The sequence below is a fragment of the Temnothorax nylanderi genome, unplaced genomic scaffold, assembly GCF_030848795.1.
Source record: "Temnothorax nylanderi isolate EJ_2023f unplaced genomic scaffold, tnyl_v1.0 TNYL_tig0097_pilon, whole genome shotgun sequence".
Taxonomy (NCBI): domain Eukaryota; kingdom Metazoa; phylum Arthropoda; class Insecta; order Hymenoptera; family Formicidae; genus Temnothorax; species Temnothorax nylanderi.
In genome coordinates this window covers 652,031-667,930 of record NW_027249159.1, presented here as the reverse complement: position 1 = coordinate 667,930, position 15,900 = coordinate 652,031, and the positions used below count along the sequence as shown (strand labels likewise).

The window sequence follows — 15,900 nt, the reverse complement described above, 5'->3', positions numbered from 1 at the left end:
CGCGGTTCAGCCTTGACGACCTCGACCTCGACGTTATTGCGCTTTTCATGCGGATCGTATGTCAATTGTCAAGATTGTGTATATACGAGGTTACTCGCGCACGTGACTCGTCGCGTCACATCGTCTGGGAAGCTCGGTGCCGTGCCGCGTCGTCGGCCTTCCGGACACCGGACACGCACGAAGGAGGAAACTGGAGGAAACCGCGACTTCTCCGCGCGCGGCGAGGCGGATTTATTTCCGCGCGCAATGACGCAATTACGGAGTAATATAGCAACGCCCGATCTCGCTGACGAAACCGAGAGTCCGTTTGCGTGACGGCGATAATTTGAAGGATAATTTACTGTGCGCGCGCTCGATATGTAAATTTGACGTCTTTATCTGTCCTTTTTTTTTTGTTTTAAATTTAAACAGATAGCGAGACAGACATATCTCTTCGTAGTTTGTTACGATAAATATTATTAGTACATTTGATAGCAGATTCAGTCGGATTTAGTTGGAATTTCGATTAAATTGGCGTCAATCGTATCGGCATTAAGTAAACTTCCCCGTTTTGTCCGCTAATTTAACAACAGAGATTAATGACAGAAATCGAGCGTAATCCGGTCGTTTCGTAATCATTTAAATGAAATATTCCAATGCGACTTTTCTTCACCTTTAATCCACTGTTTCATTAGATTTTATTATATTCTTGCTGGCATTCTGCCGACAAAATTTGCAAGCAAACACGGAGAAGAATTATTTGCTGGCACAGAAGATTTTATGTCGTTGTAACAATTTGTTAAGAATACTCATCACACGTACTATAGTTTGCTGGATATAATTTTGCTGAATCTACGAATTATTTTGCTGTGAGAACAAAGTAGTTCTTGTTCAGCTATGAAATTCTTTTTGCCACATTAACAACAATTAATAATAATATTTTTTTGCTACATGAGCAAAACACAGTTTAAACTTTAAACAGTGATTTCGCTGAAAGAACAATTTAATTGGACTGTATGAGCAAATTAATCCTCCGTGTGCATGTTTTTTCGGTACCTTGCCATTACATACGTGGGTCTGTCACGTTTGACGCTATTTTTCCCTATAGGTATACCTTAAAGTATTTTTAAAAATCAGAAAAAATTCACAAAACATCTGTCTACATTGTAGTTGACGATTTTATAGTTATTTTGATAACATCATTTATTTAATATTTTCTAGCAAGCTTGCAAGTTTTACAGTTACGGGCAGATATCATTTTGGCTCGGACGCCGTAGACCCACGTATGCACACGGAGGGTTAAATTTGCGATTACAACATATATATTTGTATAAATAAACGACATATTTTGACTGTATGAGCGATATAATTTTGACGTAATTTCTTCGGGCATTCCCCAACTATCTAGCAAGCCTCGAATCATTATTGCTATACATATACAGACAAAGTAGAACAGACAGATATTATTTGAAAGTATGCGACTCTTGCGTTTGTAGTTATCTCTAAATGAGGAATCTCGTGAACATTGAGATCTGCAAACATCAACACAGAGCCAAGCTCTTCGCGATACATAATAAGTGGAAGTAGTGGAACCGGTGAACTTTCTTTTTTGTAGGAAGGACGAAGGAGAATACAACGACACAATATTCATAGAATACAACATTCGTTCATTCATAAATCACACGTGCTCATGGACACAGCGTGCGTATGTGCAACTATAGCGCATTGGTACAAGGAATCTGCGCAGTTGATATTGCTTCAGCGTTTTTTTTCCCCCTATTTTTTCTCTTCTCTCAGTGAAACGACAGACTATTGAGCAGTAATGATTTTACTCCGATAACAAATATATTTGCTAAAAATATATTATTTTGCTTCAATAGCAAATTAACGTGATTCTAAAGACAAATACACTCAATAAATTTTTGCTATTGCAACAAAATCGATTTTGCTCTAATGACGAAAATTCGTAAAATTAATTCTATCAACTAAATTTTGTTGCTGTCACTACGAATATACAACAACAGAATTATTTTTTTCCGGCAACACTTTGTAAAATCTGTTTTCAACAGACTTGGCTATCTAGAATTAATCCAATGAGCGAAATGTCAGCGGTACGCGCGCCGGGTAAGATGTAACAAAGTTCACCTGTGGACGTCGTGACGTTTCTAAGACCGTTTCGGCTGCAAAAAATTTTTCAAAGTTTATGCAGAAATCGAGTTTGTTTCCTTCTTTGCTTTGAGCAATCCTTTATTATTAATTATACTTTCATCGTTTGATATTAGTATAGTCTCTCATCCTTGTGGGTAAAAAATTAGATGCCAGATATTTCCTATGCGGGAGGGATTCATTAGAAGAAGATGTAGCGGAATCTGCTACGATGGCGGAATATCGCGGCAGGTCGGCCGTTTCCGACAGATTTGGCTCTGTCTGGGAAAGTTCCCAGGATGAAGACGTGAAAGAAAAGGGCGACAGGTTTCGAAATTGCAAATTTCCGAGCAAGTAGTAGAGCAAGGCAACGGTTTCCCGATCCGTTCGCGTATCGTCTAACATAAGAGTGCAGAAAGAGAGAGAAAGAGAGATCGCGCGTGTATCGGGTAAAGTAACAATATACCGGGGCCATGTTCCCCGCACGCTGTTCAATATTTACATCAACAAGATGGATATATTACCGGATTAAGATGACCCCCGTGGCTTTTTAATTATACAGGCCTCAGTGCGCCGGGACATCTGCCCTATAGAAATCAGGGCTCTCGATCCCCCGATCCGTTCTCCACCCCGCGTCGGCGATCCATTTCCCTTCGCTACCAGAGTATCAATTACATTGTTATTACCTAGGGAGTAGCCGGAAGATGCGGTCAGATCGCAGATAATACACTGGTATAAGAGCATGCTGCAACAATGAGACAGGTACACAGCGTTTACCGAAGCGTGGCCCTTGTCGTGCGAGCAGCGGCGATAGCCATCGCACGGTGCAACTATGCGTCTAATTTGGATCTGTCCGCAAAGAGGATGAGTCTCATCAAAAAAAAAAAGAAGGAGGGGTACGTGCCCCACGGGGCCCGGGCGTGTGCGCCCGGCCGCCACGAGTGGTACCCCGAATATGTATGTACCGCTTATATATAGCGAAGGGTTCGTCCTTCGGAAGATTTAGTGACTCTCGGGATGACGAGCGAAGCACGAGGCTCGCGGACGGGGACCACGGACTTCAGCATAGCCCGCATACTCGCGGATGATCCGCCGCCGGGCGCCAACGTCGACATCGCGCGGAAACGTGGGCTCGAGTCTCCGGGACGCGATTTCTCGCGACGGGGAACGGAAGCCGGAGAACGGACACAGAGACTTCGTGGGGAGCGTGACACGCCGGGCAGAACGCGTCGCGACGCTCTCGTCGCCGTCGCGGATGAGCGACGGCGGAGTGGCGACCGCGACGGCGAGAACGCGACGCGACGGACCGATCTCACGTGGCTCCAGTATACCCGGTACAGACCGCCAAGACTGCCCAGAAGGTCCCTCGCCGAGAGACGAGTGAAGCGACGAGCGGGCGACCATCCCCGCATCCCGTTCTCCTCGTCCCAGCTGCAAGTGTTGGAGGATAGGTACCGGAGAGGCGCTTACCTGTCCAGGAACGACGTCGTCGAGATGTCCGCGACGCTGCGACTGCCGCAGAGCAAAGTACGTCGGTTGCAAGAGTCGTTCCTTTTCGTCGTCGCAGAGATCACAATCCATAAGTTTTTTGTACCTAATGTTCATCTCTATCAACGTAGATTAACTTTAATCTCGGTTTAATCTTTAAGTGCACAGCTTTTGCATATATGCAAAACGACTTTTCGATGCTCCATATATATTACTCTCCCTTATGAAGTTTGAAAATGCGCGGTTTTACATATCTATGACAGGCCTTCTCTGGCCCTTCGAACCCTTCTTTTCCTTAATTCTGGATTAGAAGATCCAGAACGTCATTATTTATTTAAAAAATGCTCAGAATGCTACGAAAAATTGCGCATTTAAGGATTAACTTATCTTTTATGTTTTTCTAGTTCTAAAAATTAGAAAAAAATAAAAATTAAGTTAGACCGAAATTAAAGTTAATTTGCATTGATACACGGAAAGAATGGTTTTGCTGAAGTATCTAAAAATTTAGCTTATAGATACAGATCTGAAAATAATTTTGTTGCACCATTAAAATAATTATGTAGAACACTCAAACTGATAGCTAAAATGTCAAAATTTTTTACAGCATTATCATCGTACTTCAGCGACCTACTATAATTATTTTGATGGTGCAACAAAATTATTTTCAGATCTCTGTATCTATAGCTAAATTGTTAGATACTTCAGCAAAACCGTTCTTTCCATGTAGAAAATGGATATAAAACTTCCAAATGCGGTTTCTTGAGAAACACTTGTCCAAATTTAAAAAAAAATAAAACAGTTGTAAAAAGAGTTAAAAAATCTTTAAAACGATGTGTCACTTGACTCCTATTGTCATTTACGATTTTTGCACGTTCGTCTCGTTCGATTCGCGAGTATAATTCGTATCCGAATTCAACGTCGCATCGCGGTAATCTTCACGGATAAAGCATATCCCTATTCTGTCGCTGATAAATAAAAAAGTTGTCCCGCGCGGCCAGTCCACTGCAATCGCGATCGATAAAAAGCGATTATAGAAATCTAAATTTCCTCTTGTGTTTGTAGATCAAGATCTGGTTTCAAAATCGCCGAGCGAGGCAAAGACGCGAATCGTTGAATTCCACGATAGCGGCACGATGACTCGACAACGACGATGAAAATCGACGATGGTTCTTCTGGAAGATCGAGGAAATTTCGTAGTCAGAGCGATCGACGATACGTCGGGTCTGAACCGCGATGTCATTCCGAAATTTGATTTCCAGTGCCGCGATTATTTTATTACGTGTCCTTCGACTTTTTGTACAAATAAACTCGTTTACGACTCTAAATAGCGCAAAGTTATCATGATTTTATTTCTAGCTACATAAGGAAACAGACTCTGTCCAACGAGAGATTATGGTTGATCAAACATAAATAACGCATTTATTTTTAATAGTGTTGGACAATATCTATTAAAAATAAAAATAATTTAACGCGAACACCTTTGTTGCGGCTCTGTGCCCTATCGTTATTTATGTTTGATCAACCATGATCTCTCGTTGGACGGAGTATAGATCGAAGTTGCAACGATATTCGAACGTATCAAAAATCACGCTAGCGTCTAACAGCAAGTTATCACAATTATGTTCGAAAGAGGAAACTCTCCGTTGTAAATCATCGAATGCGTGGCAAACAGCTTTATAATCTTGCTCGAGATGATAAGAGAGTTCCACGTTACAAAGGAATTTTTTTCGGAATAAAAATATACGATATGGAGAATACAAAGAATAAACATGAGTCACATCGTATTTTTCCATTCCACGAAGTAAGATTGAGAATAGCATCTATATAATAATAAAAATTTTTTATTCGACCTTAACATGGTTAAAACACATTACTTACTAATTTGCACAAAGCGCATTTTATGAATGCAACTTCTTTGCGTATGCATGGTTTATTTATCATTGATATTTAAAAAACTTTTTAAACATTATATTTCATAAATTATTGCGCATTGGGCAGAGTTATACTGTACCTTGTATTAGTGAATATGAGGTGTACTGTGACATATATTAAAAATTTAGCAAAATTTAAGGGGTCAAGGGTTGGTTGTCCCCTTGTAAAATCGTTTTAAATTTGATCCTAAATGATTCGATTTCATCTAAGCATGCAGAACAAAGAGTCATAATAAAGTCAAAGTGATGTTAAATAAAGTAAATTTATGTTAAAGTAATTTTTAAGTATAATAATTTATCAAACAATACCTGCGTACTATTTCGCTAACGTATGGAATCATTAACTTGGAAAAAATTGAATTAAGGACAATTGTATAATTAATTACAACTTTGGACTTGGTTAGGTGGCGTGCGAGAGAGTGGTTGCGAATTGAGCGTGTGAGATAGTTATAAGTAGTAATAGACGAATAATTGTAAAGGCGAGGCGAATAGGTGTAATAGGAGTGAGAAGGTAAGATAAAGAAGTACGGCGATTGAAGGGAAAGGTAGGCGAACAATAGGAAAGGCATTAGAGAGAAGGAAAGGAACCGCCAAAGGAGAAAGGTTAGGATGGCGAAAAGGGCGGGAAGCTCGGAAAGTGTCGGTAAGGAGGGAATGAATAGATATGTGGTAAAGCAGAAGGAATTTGACTTAGATGGTAAGTCAAAAAGAAGAAAGAGCAATAAGAGGAAGGTGCGGTGTGGGAGAAAATAAGGAAGGTTAAAGAGCAGGTACAGAAGGAACTTAAAGAGATTAAAGGAATGAAAGAAGAGTTGAAGGAGTGCATAAAAGATATTGAGACGGAGGAAAAAGCTTGGGAGGAGAGAATAAATATAATTGAGGGGAAAGTAGGTGATTTAGAGAAGGAATTAGAAAAATTAAGGAAGGGTATTGGAAATATAAGAGAAGAAAGCGAGATAGGAGATTGGACAGGGACTAGTGTAAGCGAAAGCAGGGAAGATAGAAGTAGGAGAAGTAGTTTCAGAGGCTCAAGGGGGACGTCAATAAATGCAGATGATAGGCTAAGTAGCATAGAGGTAGAAAGATTAAGAAGGATGGTGTTGGAGAAAGAGAGGGAGGATAGGAGAAATTATAAGGCAAACACGGAAAGCATTATATGGAGGGAGGATAGGCAGAGTACAATAGAGGAAAAATGGGATAAACTCAAAGGTATAATCCAGGAGGTAATGATAAGAAAGAAGCTGGTTACGAAGAGGTATGAGTTAGGACAAGGATTGGTGGGACAGGCAATGCTCGAGAAAGAAAAGGGAAGAGGAGGGGTAAGGCAGGAAGACAGAAATATCTGGAGGAAAGAAGAAAGTTGAGGGAGTTGGCAGAAAGGAAACAGAGAGAAGGAAGAAGTGGAACTGAAGAGTTTAAAAAATGCTACGGAGGTTTGGAGATTTATAAATAGGAAGAGGAAAAAGAAGACTTAAAAGGAGGCAGATATAAGTAAGGAGGTTTGGAGAGACCGCTTCATGGATTTATTGGAAGGGGAGGAAATACTGCAAGAGGAGGAACCTGCCGTAGATAATGAGATTGGAACGGAGAGGCAAAAACTGAAGGCAGGAAGATAGCTGGAGGAGGGGGAAATATGGGAGACTAAAGAAATTAAAGGGAAAGACAGTTGGTGTTGATGGAATTCCCTTAGAGGCTCGGATATATGGCGGAGGCGCTGTAAGGGTAGGCTTGATGGAAATATTGAAACAGATTTGGGAAGAAGGTTATATACCGAAGGATTGGAGGACGTCAATAATTGTTCCACTGTACAAAAGAGGATATGCAAATAAGACTGGTAATTATAGAGGAATATCATTGCTGTGCTCGGCGTACAAGATCTATGCAGAGATATTAAGAAAAAGGTTGGAAGAGGAATCAGAAAGGCTGGGTTTGCTACCGGAGAGCCAGTCAGGTTTTAGGAAAAGAAAAGGAACGATCGACAATATCTTTGTATTGAATCATATAATACAGAGGGAAAAGGAGAAAGGTAATAAGGATGGCAAGGTTTATGCGTTGTTCGTGGATGTGAAAGCGGCTTTCGACAATGTGGAAAGGGAACAGATGTGGGATATCTTGAAAGAGAAAGGAGTGGAAACAGATTTGATATGGAGGCTGGAGAAGATCTACGAAGAAACGGTGGTAGCGGTAAGAGCTAGAGAGGAAGTCACGGACACATTCAGGACAACGAAGGGAGTTCATCAGGGATGTGTGATGAGTCCACTCCTGTTTAGTTTGTATATTGCGGATATAAAGAATTAAAGGAAAGAAACATAGGAGGTGTACGATTAGGTAAGGATAGAGTATGGTCGCTGGAGTACGCGGATGACATGGCGTTCTTGGCAAAGAATAGGGAAGCGCTTATTGATATGATGGATACATTGAGGAAGTTCTTAAATAAAAGGAAATTGGTATTAAGCGTAGATAAGACGAAAGTGCTGGTTTTTAATAAAGGGTTTAAGAAAAAGGAGAAATGGAAATGGGAAGGGAAAGAGTTAGAAGAAGTAAAGGTATTTAAGTAGTTTTGTATTTAATAGTAAAGGTAATTATAAGGACCATATAAAAGATTTACGCATTAAAGGTAGGATGGCGGCCAGCAAAACGTTGGGATTGGGGGAAAGAATCTGTAGGGATGATTTTGTTAGGAGATGAAGGCTGTTTAGGTATTTGGTACAGAGTGATGGCATATGGGGTGGAAAGATTGGGGGATAAGAGCGGTGAGATATGAAGAGGGGATATGAGATATGGGAGAAGAAGGTGGGTGAAAAAGTGCTGGATTGAGAAGGAAACCAGTGGGTGGATGGACATGTACAGTAGAGAGAGAGAGAGAGAGAGAGAGAGAGAGAGAGAGAGAGAGAGAGAGAGAGAGAGAGAGAGAGAGAGAGAGAGAGAGAGAGAGAGAGAGAGAGAGAGAGAGAGAGAGAGAGAGAGAGAGAGAGAGAGAGAGAGAGAGAGAGATTCAGAGATATAATAGAAATGGGTGGGGCATAGAGGCTTTAGAGGGATTCAGGTTAGAAGGTAGGGATTTAAAGGCGGAGTTAAGAAATAGAGATGGTGAAGTGCAAAGGCAAAGAGAAGAAAGTATGATAAGGGAAGCTAAATACAACAAGAAATATAAGGAACTGGAAAGAAGTATAGAAGGTCCGAAATATTTGAGGGGGTTACACTTGGGGAAAGGCAATTCCAGAGATAGTGTTAGAGCACTACTAAGAGTAAGATGCGGAAACATGTAGAATAGGAATAAATATTAGTTAGAGGAGGAGACAGTGTGTGTGTTTTGCGGACAAGGCGAGGACAGTATTAATCATGTAACAGACTGTGATATGATCAAAGACTGATTTAGGATTTTAGGTAAGAATTACGTAGAAATAATTAATAGGATATGGAATAATGTGTTAGATTTAGATAGTACAAAAAGTGGGATACTGAGAAAGCTCTGGAAGGAGAAAGAGAAAATTAAGGAAAGGAGAATTAGACAAGGATAGGCATATATTAAAAGTTTAATGGAATGATTGTGAGCGCGAAATGTATGAGTGTGTTAAGGGGATGCTGGAGCCGCAGGCGAACTCGATCAGCGTCGATAAAGAAGTGCTCACCGACTATATCTGTCCTTGTATAGACAAAGATATAGACAAGGATAGCACGCTACATTGCACGCACACATACGCACGATACACATCGAAATTATACTTTTATATTACGCTTCCAAATCTTGATTTGGGGGGTTTATCGATGTTTTTATTGTTGTACAATTCAGGGGAACTTGTTTTCGCATTCGTACCAATGGTATATCTCTTATATGAAATGCATCTTGTGACGAGCTGACAGCTCGCCGCAACTCGAGACGCCATATTGGGATAAAAGTAGATAAGGAAATCTGTACTTCCGTAATTTTTTCTCGTTTTCTATATAAAATCGGAGTTCCCCTGAATCATTAATGTATGTACTGCAATTCTGGAGAAGGATTTTTAATTCTGTCAAATATTAACGACGCTACGTTTCGACAAAAAAATGCCGGTAAAACAGACGGCTCCAGCATCACCTTAAGGAAATATTGTAAACCAAGTCCACTTTCATGGCAAATATGCTGAAGTTAAATAAATATCATTATAATTAGAATTTTGTTTTTTAAACTATTTTGTCAGTTGAATTAAATGCCGATTAAATTATAAGTGCTTGATCGAAGTCGCTCCAAAAAAAAGAGAAAAAGTCGTATGTAATAAAAGTTATAGGGCCAGTTGTTCCAACGAGTTTCCAACCTATTGGTAAACTGACTAATAGTTAAATCATATGTCTATCCTTGTTTAATTTGAAGGAAAAACAAAGACACATATATGATTTAACTATATTAGTTAATTTACCAACAATTTTTCTGCCGTGTAATTTGGATATCCGCCGCGGGAGATCGCGAGTGACCGACTTCATAATTTCGACTATGATATGGCTGCTCTTTCGTACCGGTGAGCGTCGGCCTATGGGCTCCGCGTGTGCGTGCGCATGTATTTAATTTATACATGGTATACGCGGGGATCTCGCTCTTCCTCACGAGCGGTAGTCCTTTCTATCGCGATAGCTACGTGACGAGTTACCGTGTCAATATAACGAATAAGGCTAATAATGCCGTTGCAAGTTCACGACGTGCAGGTAATTATTCCGGTTGAGATCAGACGCGGGCGATTTTTTCTCGGAATCATTGCGCGACTTGACGGAAAAAAACTGTCGTGAGGTTATCTCGAGTGAACGTTCGTTCGCATCTCTTTGTCGTTTTGTGATCCCTCTCGATTGAAATACTCCCGCGGAACGTAGAGCCGAATGATATTTTTCCTTGTATTCTTTTCCGCAGCAAAATGTCGTGGAGCCAATGCAGGTTGATGCTCCTACAGAGGATAATGATAATGCTGAGGAAGAACCGTATATAGTAGAAAACCCAACGCTTGTACGTATGAAGATTGAATCAATCTAGAAAATTATCCTATATTTGTTAAACGTGGGAATTCAGTCTTGTTCCATTCAATCTTACTCATTATACATTACGTTTTCTTTTTATTAGGACTTGGAAGTATATGCCAATAGCTATACCGGGCTTGCAAAACTAAATAGGCTTATATACATCGCCGATCATTGTCCGTCGTTACGAATAGAAGCGTTGAAGATGGCAATTACTTATGTGATGACCACGTACAACGTTGGACTTTATATAACGCTGCATAAAAAGCTTGTGGAGGCTATGGGTTATACCTCTGGATTGCCAGACATAGCGGCGCAGTCAACCTCTCAGGATATGCCAACGATGGATCAGACATGGGTAGAGACTCGGGCTAAGAAAGCCGCTCTTAAATTAGAGAAGTTTGATACCGATCTAAAAAATTACAAGAGCAACTCTATCAAGGAGAGCATACGAAGAGGTCATGATGATTTGGGAGATCATTATTTGAATTGTGGTGACCTTGTTCACGCTTTAAAATGTTACTCCAGAGCGCGGGATTACTGCACTAGCGGCAAGCACGTTGTGAACATGTGTTTGAATGTAATCAAAGTTTCTGTTTATCTACAAAACTGGTCTCACGTACTTAGTTATGTCAGCAAGGCTGAAAGCACACCAGACTTTCCGGAACTGCACGGTAAAGAAAACAACCAGGCGATAGTCACGAAGTTAAAAGTGGCAGCGGGCTTGGCGGAATTGGCAACGAGAAAGTATAAAATGGCCGCAAAACATTTTTTACAAGCGTCCTTAGATCACTGCGACTGCCCCGAGCTGCTGTCCCCTGGAAACGTGGCTCTTTACGGAGGACTTTGTGCTTTAGCCACTTTCGACAGACACGAATTGCAGAAACAAGTTATATTTAGTAGTTCCTTCAAATTATTTCTAGAATTAGAACCTCAACTTCGAGATATAATTTTCAAATTTTACGAATCAAAATACGCATCCTGTTTGAAGCTGCTTGATGAGATAAAGGATAATATTCTCTTGGACATGTACATAGCACCTCACGTGAACTTATTGTATACGCAAATTCGAAATAGGGCCTTGATACAATACTTTAGTCCTTATCTGAGCGCGGACATGAGACGAATGGCAACTGCATTCAATAGAACTGTATCTGAATTGGAAGACGAACTCATGCAACTTATTCTTGACGGTCAGATTCAGGCTCGTATAGATTCACACAATAAGGTGAGGACTGTTTACTTGATTTACTTATATGTATACATATTTTTTTGTGGAACATAAATTTATAAAATAAGAGTATATATATATATATAGAGGGGTAAAAACCACAGTGGTGTAAGTCAAATTTTTAAAAATATTTTCTCGTGTGCATAGATGCAATTTATATATTGTACAGATTGCATCTATGCACACGAGAAAATATTTAAAAAAATTTGACTTACACCACTGTGGTTTTTACCCCTCCATATATATATATATATATATATATAAACCAATTATAAAAAAAATATATATATATAACTAACTGTATGCACAATTAATACAATTGTTGCAGATTTTGTATGCAAAGGACGTCGATCAGCGTAGCACCACCTTTGAGAAGTCTATGAGCGTTGGAAAGGATTATCAGAGGCGTACCCGTATGTTGATCTTACGAGCCGCGATGTTAAAACAGCAAATTCACGTGAAGGTATATTACAACTGGAAAAGCTTTCTTGCGATTACATTTGTTCATCGTTACATATGTGTGAACTGTATAAACTTCATCAAGAGATATGTCGTTTGCTTTTATATTTAAAGGTATCTACTTAAAGTATTCTACTTGAAAGTTTTTTTTTACGATAGAGTCCTCAACGCGACAGCACGCAAGGAGGTGAAATGTCAGTAGCACCTGGAAATGGCACTTTAGCAGTCAAAAATTGAAGTCGTACGCACGTCGGCATCCGATTCTGGGAAGAAGCAAATTTACATGCATGTCTCTTTCAACTGCCACGTCCATCTAGGTATGAAATAAGATTTCACTATACATTCGACATTATGTTATTTCTGCAAAGTCAAAGACCTGTACCTCATTTTCAACATATAATATATGGCATGTATATATATACATATATATTATTGCTACGTTGCGTTGTTTTAAAAGAACAAAGTGACTTTATCTCCAGTATATTGATTATAGAATCATTAAAAAGTGTAACATAGACTAACTCTACCCGATTAATTAAACATAATGTGGTCTCTTTTGTAACAAAATTATATCGAGAAACCGTAAATCTTAAGTTCCTCTGTATACAAGCAATGTGAATAAACCTAAGATTTTAACATACTCCACTGGAATTAAGAATAATTATAAATGAATTTATTGTATTACAGCTTTATACATAAATCTATTATCCTCATAAAATACATTTTTATTTTCTCATATTTCTAATCTCCTAATGGAAGAGATAGAGATAAGATAACTTTTATTTACGATATTTTGACTTCTTATAGTGATATTTTAGCATTTGTTGAAAACTTCTGTTTTCTGTACGTTCCAGTTAAGTATCGAAACTAGAGTAAAACACTTTAGATTGCTTTAGTACACTTTTAGTACACTTATAAAATTGTCCGAAAACTATCCTTTTCCCTTGACAGTTTAATAAACAGCTGTAAAATGAATGTGATACGAAGCCTAGTCTTACAAGCTTATGCACAGGCGCATGCCTAGGGTAGGGTTTGTATCATATTCATTTTATGGCTGTTTATTAATTAACTGTCAAGGGAAAAGGATAGTTTTTGAACAATTTTATAAGTGTACTAAAGCGATCTGAAGTGTTTTTTTATCCAAATATTTTTTATTTGAAAATGGTATGCAAGAATTCTCAGCGTGTCATTTCTCGCCTCTGACGTCTCACATGACCGCGGGAGAGCCTTAAGATAGTCGTCTCGTCAGGGCATGTATTAGATAAAGTTTTCGATTTCGGATTTTATATCAAATTATATGATCAGCTTTGCAGTCGATTTTTTCTGTGGCTCCTTACCGACTATTTACTCTAGAAAATCGATCTCGAAAATCACAAATTTTGCATTACTTCATACAGACGGCCAGAAAAAGAAGGCTCTATCACGGTTTCAATCACATATTTTCGCATTTTTCGATTAGATGAAGTGAGAAAAAACATTGCTTTTTGTACATTAGATTTCGAAGAATCCGATGCAACCATAAAATATATAGTTTACCGGAGATTTCGCTACTAATTTTTTAGTTTATTTTAGTGAAAATGCGGTAATCGAGCAGACATTTTTTGGTCGAGGTGAGGTTGGGAAGACTTGGCAACGCCGCTGGCTGATCACTGTAGTTGCAGGTTATGGGGCTCGTCTTTCTTAGCCGAATTGGATAGTGATTGACACCCCTGTCATGCGTTTTGAAACCCTTTCTCAGTAATTGTCAAAATTCAATCTATTTTTCTCACTTGTAACCTTTCTCGACGACTCGCATGATCAGCTGATCAAAACGGAGTCAAATGAGAAAAATCACAGAATTTGGAAAAAGTAACATACTTTGTCACGTATGAAATTTTACACCATAATTCATAAAATTATTTTTCCCTTAGCAAAAATTGCCTGAAATATATTTCTGAACGTGAAAACCTACAAACAGTCACATGACTAGCACGTAGCGAGACGCCTGCCTTAAGGATACTTAGCTGCACTTTAGAGGTGATAGCTGGAACCATGGACGTAAGAATTCTTACGTCCATGGCACTAGTTCTTTAATAACGGTAGATTAAGAAATCTATTTCTCTTTTGTCGAGCTTCAAACTTTTAAAAGGTATGTAAAACTTTGTTTATTTGTAACTGTTTATGCTCGACAGCCCCGATAGGAAAAGATTTATAAAATTATATGACGAAATCTGGATGAAATTGGGAATGCTACAATTATGTCTCAATCTTTGCAACAATACTAGTAGAAATTTCGACTTTTGTGCAAATATTGATAAAAATGTACACCAATTTATTCCTAAATAGTATTTCAACAAGACAGCAACCAACGTTATGATGAATCATCTTAGCGGAATATTTGCAAAATTAAATTTGCAAAAAATTGCGAAATAATTGTCAAATATATTTGAGTTTTATTTTACGTGTTACTCCTGCATTACATAGCCGGTTCAAGAGCCATTACCGCGTTCCGTGTGCAGGAACATTAGATTAGAATCTCTAACTGGAATGAGTGCTGCTATATAAATCCAAGGTAGACGTGGGTAAGTGAGCGATATGAGAGAGAAGTTCCAAGTTCCTCTCTTCTCCTTGTCTAGCCTACAGCGTAGTCAAGAGTGAGGAGGATGGAGTGTGGATGAAGTACAGGCCGATCAAGAAGACCAGATAAGGATAGAGCGCTGCTCGAGACACCTTGACATGCTCTCTCTCATATCCCATAGGCAGGCCCAGCGCTCGTTCCAGTTTATATATTTCAGTGAGAAACTCTGCAAACAAAATTATTTTAACATACATTATTTAGAATGATATTAAAAAAACTAGTTTTTAATATTTCTATAATATTTATCATCTAATATTATTTACATTTAAAGTAAATAGAGTATTGACAATTGAATACGGGCGGAAGTTGACGAAAAATGCAGGACCAATAAAAAGTGATCCTCTTATTATGGCCAGTCTCTTAAACCAGTTTTACATTGGTCGTATCGTAGCATAATTCGTAATAAATTGACCAATTACAGTCAAATTTGAGAAGAATAATCGACTGTGATTGGTCAATTTCTTACGAATTATGCTACGATACGACCAATGTAGAACCGGCCTTATGCAGGGTCTACAATGGGTGTCGTGAGTCGTAAGAATTGACCAATCATATGGCGTTTTCGATTTGCGACTCAAACCGACTCGGGTCGCATCATGTATACAGGACTCTAGCATCATTGACGTGGAATACATATTGTACATACATATATGTGTATGTATTCCACGTCCATTGATGCGACCCGAGTCGGGTCGAGTAGCAAATCGAAAACGCCAATAGTCCATTATTCTCCTTGCGGTCGAAGAGTGATGAACTGTGACCGCTGTTACACGGCGCCGTTAATCGGGTTTAATAACATCGGTAGTTCTTAGGCTGGCAAATCACAGCTATTCCCTTCTTCTAAAGAATGAGTGTGATTAGCTAGTCTAAGTACTACCGATGTTATTAAACCTAGAGATCCTCAAGTAAGAGATTGGACACCGTTTAGACAACTTTTGATTGGTGCTTTGATCCGCCATATTGTTCAGGACAACTACGAGGGAAATTTAAGTTATCATTATTAAATATTTATAACATACTTAAATAATAAATTATTTTCTTTAAAATTATAAAGTATTAAATCAAAA

At 38.9% G+C, this 15,900-nt stretch overlaps 2 protein-coding genes across 2 annotated transcripts; both read left to right on the top strand.

Annotated features, from left to right (window-relative positions):
• The first annotated feature begins 297 nt into the window (after window positions 1-297).
• LOC139775366 (homeobox protein MSX-1) lies at window positions 298-9,698 on the top strand. Its single transcript, XM_071711299.1, has 2 exons — window positions 298-3,651; window positions 4,675-9,698. Exons 1-2 carry the CDS (start codon window positions 3,142-3,144, stop codon window positions 4,747-4,749), a joined length of 585 nt encoding a protein of 194 aa, XP_071567400.1. The 5' UTR covers window positions 298-3,141; the 3' UTR covers window positions 4,750-9,698.
• Window positions 9,699-10,061: 363 nt separating this feature from the next.
• Csn1b (COP9 signalosome subunit 1b) lies at window positions 10,062-12,856 on the top strand. Its single transcript, XM_071711272.1, has 5 exons — window positions 10,062-10,223; window positions 10,423-10,515; window positions 10,630-11,754; window positions 12,086-12,220; window positions 12,376-12,856. Exons 1-5 carry the CDS (start codon window positions 10,197-10,199, stop codon window positions 12,451-12,453), a joined length of 1,458 nt encoding a protein of 485 aa, XP_071567373.1. The 5' UTR covers window positions 10,062-10,196; the 3' UTR covers window positions 12,454-12,856.
• The last annotated feature ends 3,044 nt before the right edge of the window (window positions 12,857-15,900 follow it).

What these genes read in the sequence shown, in the direction of transcription:
- LOC139775366 (XM_071711299.1), top strand. Translation starts at nt 3,142, where the DNA reads ATGACGAGCGAAGCACGAGGCTCGCGGACGGGGACCACGGACTTCAGC. An exon ending in TGCGACTGCCGCAGAGCAAA is followed by an intron (nt 3,652 to 4,674) that starts GTACGTCGGTTG and finishes TTGTGTTTGTAG; the next exon opens with ATCAAGATCTGGTTTCAAAA.
- Csn1b (XM_071711272.1), top strand. Translation starts at nt 10,197, where the DNA reads ATGCCGTTGCAAGTTCACGACGTGCAG. An exon ending in GTATAGATTCACACAATAAG is followed by an intron (nt 11,755 to 12,085) that starts GTGAGGACTGTT and finishes CAATTGTTGCAG; the next exon opens with ATTTTGTATGCAAAGGACGT. An exon ending in AACAGCAAATTCACGTGAAG is followed by an intron (nt 12,221 to 12,375) that starts GTATATTACAAC and finishes TTTTTACGATAG; the next exon opens with AGTCCTCAACGCGACAGCAC.